The following is a 6468-nucleotide window of genomic DNA, read 5'->3' as shown; positions in this document are numbered from 1 at the left end:
TATATCGCTGCAGAATTCAGTGGTAGCAATGCTGGTTAAGTGTGCCTTGAATTCTAAATAAATCAGACGGTTTCACCCGCAAAGCACCATCACACCACCACCTCCATGCTTCACCCAAGCAAGCCTCTTCTTCTTATTGGTGTCCTTTAGTGGTTTCTTTGCAGAATTTCTTTAACTTTTAACCATGCACACCTGTTAATTGAAATGCATTCCAGGTGACTACCTCATGAAGCTGGTTGAGAGAATGCGAAGTGTGCAAAGCTGTCAAGGCAAAGGGTGGCTACTTTGAAGAATCTCATAACATATTTCAAATATATTAACACTTTTTTTGGTTACTACGTTATTCCATAGTTTAGATGTCTTCACCATTATTCAACAATGTAGTAAAAATAAAAACCCTGAAATGAGTAGGTGTCCAAAATTGACTGGTACTGTACACCTATCGATATGCTGTTTATCATGGCTTTGATTATTTCATGATCTGAGTATTAAGTTGTGTATTTCATGTGGCTGCAGTAATAACCAGTTAAATGTTTGGGTGAACTATCCCTTTAATCTGTTTGCACTAAAATGCATGGTGTTTTCCAAGAAATTAGTGCTCTTTGAATGTATCCGCTAAAGGAACATGGTCCTCGTAAAATAAGTTGGGTGTTTTATTTGCCAATAGACATCTCATTATAAATAAATGGTGATCCAAACAGTAACAAACACAGTATGCATTTATATTTGCACTTCAAGTATACTCGTGACAAAGGTTCATTGAACTCATCTAGTTTCAATATGACATGTCTATACATGCTTTTCTTCAGCAAATATCTTACTGGTGCCTGACATCTCTACATGAGCCACAAACCAAATCGAGCCTGCATTTCACTTGTTTTACTTACTCCAAAGTGCTTAGTATTTTTTTCCTCCGGCTTCTATTGTCATGTGTTGTAGGAAATAAATATTGCGTGACTTCAGTTTGTTTTTGTACATGTTATTTTCATTCAGGACAGTTGTAAGAAATAATATGCTTCTATCCTCACCAAGTTAAAACAGAATGTATTATTTTGTTAATTTACAATTTCAACCCAAGTGTGTTTGATGGGCAGGTAATAGGTATTTTTAAAGCCTCAACATGTGACATTTGATAAATATTGTAATCTAATTTAAGTCCCATCTAGCAGGTGACATTTTCCCAGCACAGTCAGATTGGGTAAGTAGGTGAGGGCACGTTGTTTTCCATGCGGCTCCTATCACTTAGGAGACTGTTTCAGAACATGGCGTGTGTTTTATGTTTCTTTCATGTTCTCTGTGCTAAGAGTTTTGTAACAGATGCTGTCACTGCACAAGTTAAATAAAATCCTGCCTGTGGAACTGGAACCTGGCTATTTGTTTTCTTGTATGTAATAACCATGAGCTTACACTGACCAGTGCTTGTCAATCATTCTGAGGGTTTTCTCAGAATTGCAGATGTTCATGCTAAACAAAAAAACTGTGCATACAAAATGTTTATTGTGCAGAGAAAACAATCGCATGGTTCCAAAGCAAAAACATTACAACAAATGTAGACTATCTGCAAATATAATATTCACATCTGGAATGGGGAGGAGAATCGATTCAGCTGCCTTACTGCTGGAAAGAAACGTGTCAATTAGCTACAAGAACTGCAACAGATATTGTACTTTGACAGATCTTGCTCATTCTTTGAGATGCATACGAGACAGTGTTTGTATCCCTATATAGTGCACTACTTTTGCTCTATGGGCCTTGGTCAAAAGTAGTGCACTATAAAAGGAATAGGGAGAAACAGTCTGAGCTGTAAGCCTATATGACAACTGGCATGGACATTATTTGTACTCACCTTTGCTTTGTTCTGAACGGGTAGATAAAGTTTGAACTCCGCAGGGAGCTCATCTTCTGAGTACAGTCTGTCAGAGAAGTACACTCTCCGTATGCGGCAGTTTGCATGGATCTGGAACAAAAACACAGGCAAGGTATTGCAATATCGTATCTTGTCCAGAACATACCCTTACTGATATTTTAAAGCGTGGGGGAGAGAACTCAATATACATTAAAATGACTAAGACCAAATAGAAACATTGTAGAAATAATGGACCAACATTTCTACCATTTCACTAACAATCACCAAAATTACTTTAAAAATGGGGTGTCAAAGTGTGTATTACAGTAACAATGAGTTCAGTATCTTATTATTCCTCCACACACATTTGATGTAAGAGCTAGCCTGGTCCCAGATCTGTGTGTGCTGTCTCACCAACTCCTATGGTCACCAAACTTGCCATGGCAATGACCATAAGAGTCGGCAAGGCAGCACAAAGATCTGGGACCAGACTAGGTAAGAGATCCGATTGCATCTTGGACCATGACCCTACCCTGGTCCATGAGCCTTTCTGACTGACCTGTACGCGGAGTGTCTCGATGTAGTTGGTGCCATAGGCCCGCCGTGTGAAGTCAGACAGGTTAAACTGGATCTGGTTCCAGCCGTCGTCCAGCCTCATGGGCATGGTACAGATGAAGGGTTTCACCCGAGTGGTGCTCTGGTAGTTACTGGCCCGGAACCGCCTCCTCACATTCTTGTCATCCAACACCTGGGATTGTATTAAAACTTTCAGGTTTCAAACTGCATACTGCCTCCAGCTCCTTGCAAAGTTGTGTGTGATGCACTGATGAAGCCAGCCTTCCATTGGCGTTTGATGCCGCATTCAAAACAACTGGGAACTCTGAAATATCCAACCTCCGACTTCAGTGCGTTCTGGGAACTGGGAAAAAATAAAAAAGCTCTGACTGGGAAAAATAGTTTTGACCGGTCATCTAACTCGGAATTCCAACTCAGGAACTTGGGCCTAGAGCTCCGACTTTCCGACCTGAAGATCACTGACATGATTTGAACTCGTATTTTTCAGAGTTCCCAGTTGTCTTGAAAGAATCACAAGATGCTTCAGCAGTAGCTCTTGCAATATCTGACATATTTTCCACTCAAAGGCGCTACAGTGGGGGAAAAAGTATTTGATCCCCTGCTGATTTTGTACGTTTGCCCACTTACAAAGAAATGATCAGTCTATAATTTTAATAGTAGGTTTATTTGAACAGTGAGAGACAGAAGAATAACAACAAAAAAATCCAGAAAAACGCATGTCAAAAATGTTATAAAATGATTTGCATTTTAATGAGGGAAATAAGTATTTGACCCCTCTGCAAAACATGACTTAGTACTTGGTGGCAAAACCCTTGTTGGCAATCACAGAGATCAGACGTTTCTTGTAGTTGGCCACCAGGTTTGCACACATCTCAGGAGGGATTTTGTCCCACTCCTCTTTGCAGATCTTCTCCAAGTCATTAAGGTTTCGAGGCTGACATTTGGCAACTCGAACCTTCAGCTCCCTCCACAGATGTTCTATGTGATTAAGGTCTGGAGACTGGCTAGGCCACTCCAGGACCTTAATGTGCTTCTTCTTGAGCCACTCCTTTGTTGCCTTGGCCGTGTGTTTTGGGTCATTGTCATGCTGGAATACCCATCCACGACCCATTTTCATAGCCCTGGCTGAGGGAAGGAGGTTCTCACCCAAGATTTGACGGTACATGGCCCCGTCCATCGTCCCTTTGATGCGGTGAAGTTGTCCTGTCCCCTTAGCAGAAAAACACCCCCAAAGCATAATGTTTCCACCTCCATGTTTGACGGTGGAGATGGTGTTCTTGGGGTCATAGGCAGCATTCCTCCTCCTCCAAACACGGCGAGTTGAGTTGATGTCAAAGAGCTCCATTTTGGTCTCATCTGACCACAACTTTCACCAGTTGTCCTCTGAGTCATTCAGATGTTCATTGGCAAACTTCAGACGGGCATGCATATGTATTCTTGAGCAGGGGGACCTTGCGGGCGCTGCAGGATTTCAGTCCTTCACGGCGTAGTGTGTTACCAATTGTTTTCTTGGTGACTATGGTCCCAGCTGCCTTGAGATCATTGACAAGATCCTCCCGTGTAGGTCTGGGCTGATTCCTCACCGTTCTCATGATCATTGCAACTCCACGAGGTGAGATCTTGCATGGAGCCCCAGGCCGAGGGACATTGACAGTTCTTTTGTGTTTCTTCCATTTGCGAATAATCGCACCAAATGTTGTCACCTTCTCACCAAGCTGCTTGGCGATGGTCTTGTAGCCCATTCCAGCCTTGTGTAGGTCTACAATCTTGTCCCTGACATCCTTGGAGAGCTCTTTGGTCTTGGCCATGGTGGAGAGTTTGGAATCTGATTGATTGCTTCTGTGGACAGGTGTATTTTTTACAGGTAACAAGCTGCGGTAAGGAGCACTCCCTTTAAGAGTGTGCTCCTAATCTCAGCTCGTTACCTGTATAAAAGACGCCTGGGAGCCAGAAATCTTTCTGATTGAGAGGGGGTCAAATACTTATTTCCCTCATTAAAATGCAAATCAATTTATAACATTTTTGAGATGCGTTTTTCTGGATATTTTTGTTGTTATTCTGTCTCTCACTGTTCAAATAAACCTACTATTAAAATTATAGACTGATCATTTCTTTGTAAGTGGGCAAACGTACAAAATCAGCAGGGGATCAAATACTTTTTTCCCCCACTGTATATCTGTATGCTGTAAGCATGTGATAAATAATATGCATACAAATATAATATGCATACAAATACTGTACACACCCGCCAATTTAATTCCACAAAATGATGCAAATTAATCTATAGACTGATAAGCATGACCAGTCAAATGTATTTATATCGACTGGTATTTACATCAATGAATAAGATAAATGATTATTTTGCAATGGGATTTTTTCTTATTCTCCTGGACAATTGACCAGCAGCAAATGTTATTTATCGCTTTTCCCAAAAAAATTGCATCTGACAAAAGCAGTCTATTACCGGCTAACGGAAACCTATTAAGACTTGATTAAAATAATTATAATACAATAAAGCACAGCTTTCATGATTGTACAGATGCAATGGCTCTGATTGTTGACTTGGATGATAACCTACCTGGACTTCAAAGGTGAAATACTTCTTCAAATTCTTTATGATCATAACCAAAAACGGGAGTTTGATGCCAAGTGTCTTCTTCGGGTCTGCCGGACAAGTGATGTAGGTTGTGCTGTTGAATTTAAGGACACATGGTTGGATGTAGTTGACTAAAGAAGAGATGCACAAACAGCAGACCTGCCAAAACGGGCTATGAAGATGGAACAAGCTTACCTGACATTTGTACCCTCCACTTCAAGCACCAGCGACTGAATATCGTTGTCTGTAATCCGCTTTATATGGCCGTTCCTGACCTGTAACAGCACAAGCAACCGTTTGTAATGGGTTAGCTAGCTTGTACTAGCTAACGTTACTACTTTTAAGAAATGTGTGTGATTATTGAATGTGAACCCAGGAAAATAAGGGAAGCCCTGGAGAACTAATGGATATCTAACCAAGCTAATAAACAAACGTTAGCTTGCTAGCTAAGCCTTGATTAAGACAGTATGATTATGACAATACTGTAACATTGCTGTCAAATCTGAGCTAAAACAAGACGTCCTAGTGCTAGCTAAACACAGGGCAGTTTGAGGAACACAAAACCAGCTAACGTTAGCAAACTAGCTTATAGGTTTCTATTGCCATTGTCATGAGTAAGCTGGTTAGTTAGATGGCTAACGTTAGTTGCTTGCTCCCTGGAGCTTAGCACCATACCAAGCCCTGCTCTTTAGCTACCTAGCTAGCAAGCCGATGTCAAATTTGCTAGTTAGCAAGCTAATTTATGCGTAGGCTTGTGTAAGTCGTTGCTTACCTTTTTATCCCATATCTGAAGAGGTTTGCTCCCAATGCTATACAAGATAGATAGGAATCCACTTTGAAAGGTGTTTTTAAACATTTGCGCGTTTATAACACCGTCTCATCCACATCTGTTGTTACTAGTAACGTTACTTGTTGCTGATGTTACTTTAGTTTACTTGATTGATCTTTTGCCTCAACTTCAAGTTCCGTGTGGCACAAAATAATGGTCATGCGTTCCGCCTAGCCAAACGACAAAAAAGAAAAGCGTCTTACATGAAAAGGAACTTCAGAAACCCCTCAATGTTACTAGTAATAAAGTATGCCGTCCAGCCCCACTGTCTATCTCCAGCAATATGAACAATGCCCTTGTTCGCTGTCTCCCCTTCTGCTATTTTTGAGTTGCTATGAAACGCAAGGCGTTTCACTTAGGACTTAATTGTTGACGCATATCAGTTACTATGGTAACACAAAGCTTTGGCGGGGATAACTGATGATGGTTTGCAACATTGTAACCTTATAATATAGCTCAATGACTGTATCACCATGCCAATTTCTACAAAGATTATTGCAACATTGTAACACCGTGTCACCCCCCCAACAAAAAATTATTGCAACCTCTGAATAAACAATGCTTATTGTTTTTTTTGTATTAGCCATGAAATAAAACAAATGATGTATTCTTCTAATCACA

The 6468-nt window shown here is 40.7% G+C and overlaps 1 protein-coding gene across 2 annotated transcripts; it reads right to left on the bottom strand.

The window, feature by feature from the left end:
- Nucleotides 1-1478: 1478 nt before the first annotated feature.
- On the bottom strand, nt 1479-6230 carry cfap20 (cilia and flagella associated protein 20). Of its 2 annotated transcripts, none has more exons than XM_014142699.2 (6): nt 5791-6230; nt 5214-5293; nt 5001-5112; nt 2406-2594; nt 1847-1957; nt 1479-1617 (listed from the first exon to the last, which is right to left on the bottom strand). In XM_014142699.2, the coding sequence occupies exons 1-6, from the start codon at nt 5872-5874 to the stop codon at nt 1612-1614; spliced, it is 582 nt and encodes a 193-aa protein (XP_013998174.1). In that variant the 5' UTR covers nt 5875-6230; the 3' UTR covers nt 1479-1611. The 2 variants fall into 2 exon arrangements, with proteins under 2 accessions (XP_013998174.1, XP_013998175.1); XM_014142700.2 differs by having other exon boundaries at nt 1479-1614.
- Nucleotides 6231-6468: the final 238 nt, after the last annotated feature.

Source organism: Salmo salar, chromosome ssa14 (genome assembly GCF_905237065.1).
Source record: "Salmo salar chromosome ssa14, Ssal_v3.1, whole genome shotgun sequence".
NCBI lineage: Eukaryota > Metazoa > Chordata > Actinopteri > Salmoniformes > Salmonidae > Salmo > Salmo salar.
Note: the sequence above shows the minus strand (reverse complement) of the source record. Positions and strands in the feature narration are given on the sequence as shown.

Excerpts from the sequence above, each read along its gene's own strand:
- cfap20 (XM_014142699.2), bottom strand. The coding sequence starts at position 5,874 with ATGTTTAAAAACACCTTTCAAAGTGGATTCCTATCTATCTTGTATAGC. Across the intron at positions 5,113-5,213 it reads GTGGAGGGTACAAATGTCAG|CACAACCTACATCACTTGTC; the intron begins GTAAGCTTGTTC and ends TAAATTCAACAG. Across the intron at positions 1,958-2,405 it reads TCGAGACACTCCGCGTACAG|ATCCATGCAAACTGCCGCAT; the intron begins GTCAGTCAGAAA and ends TTTTTGTTCCAG.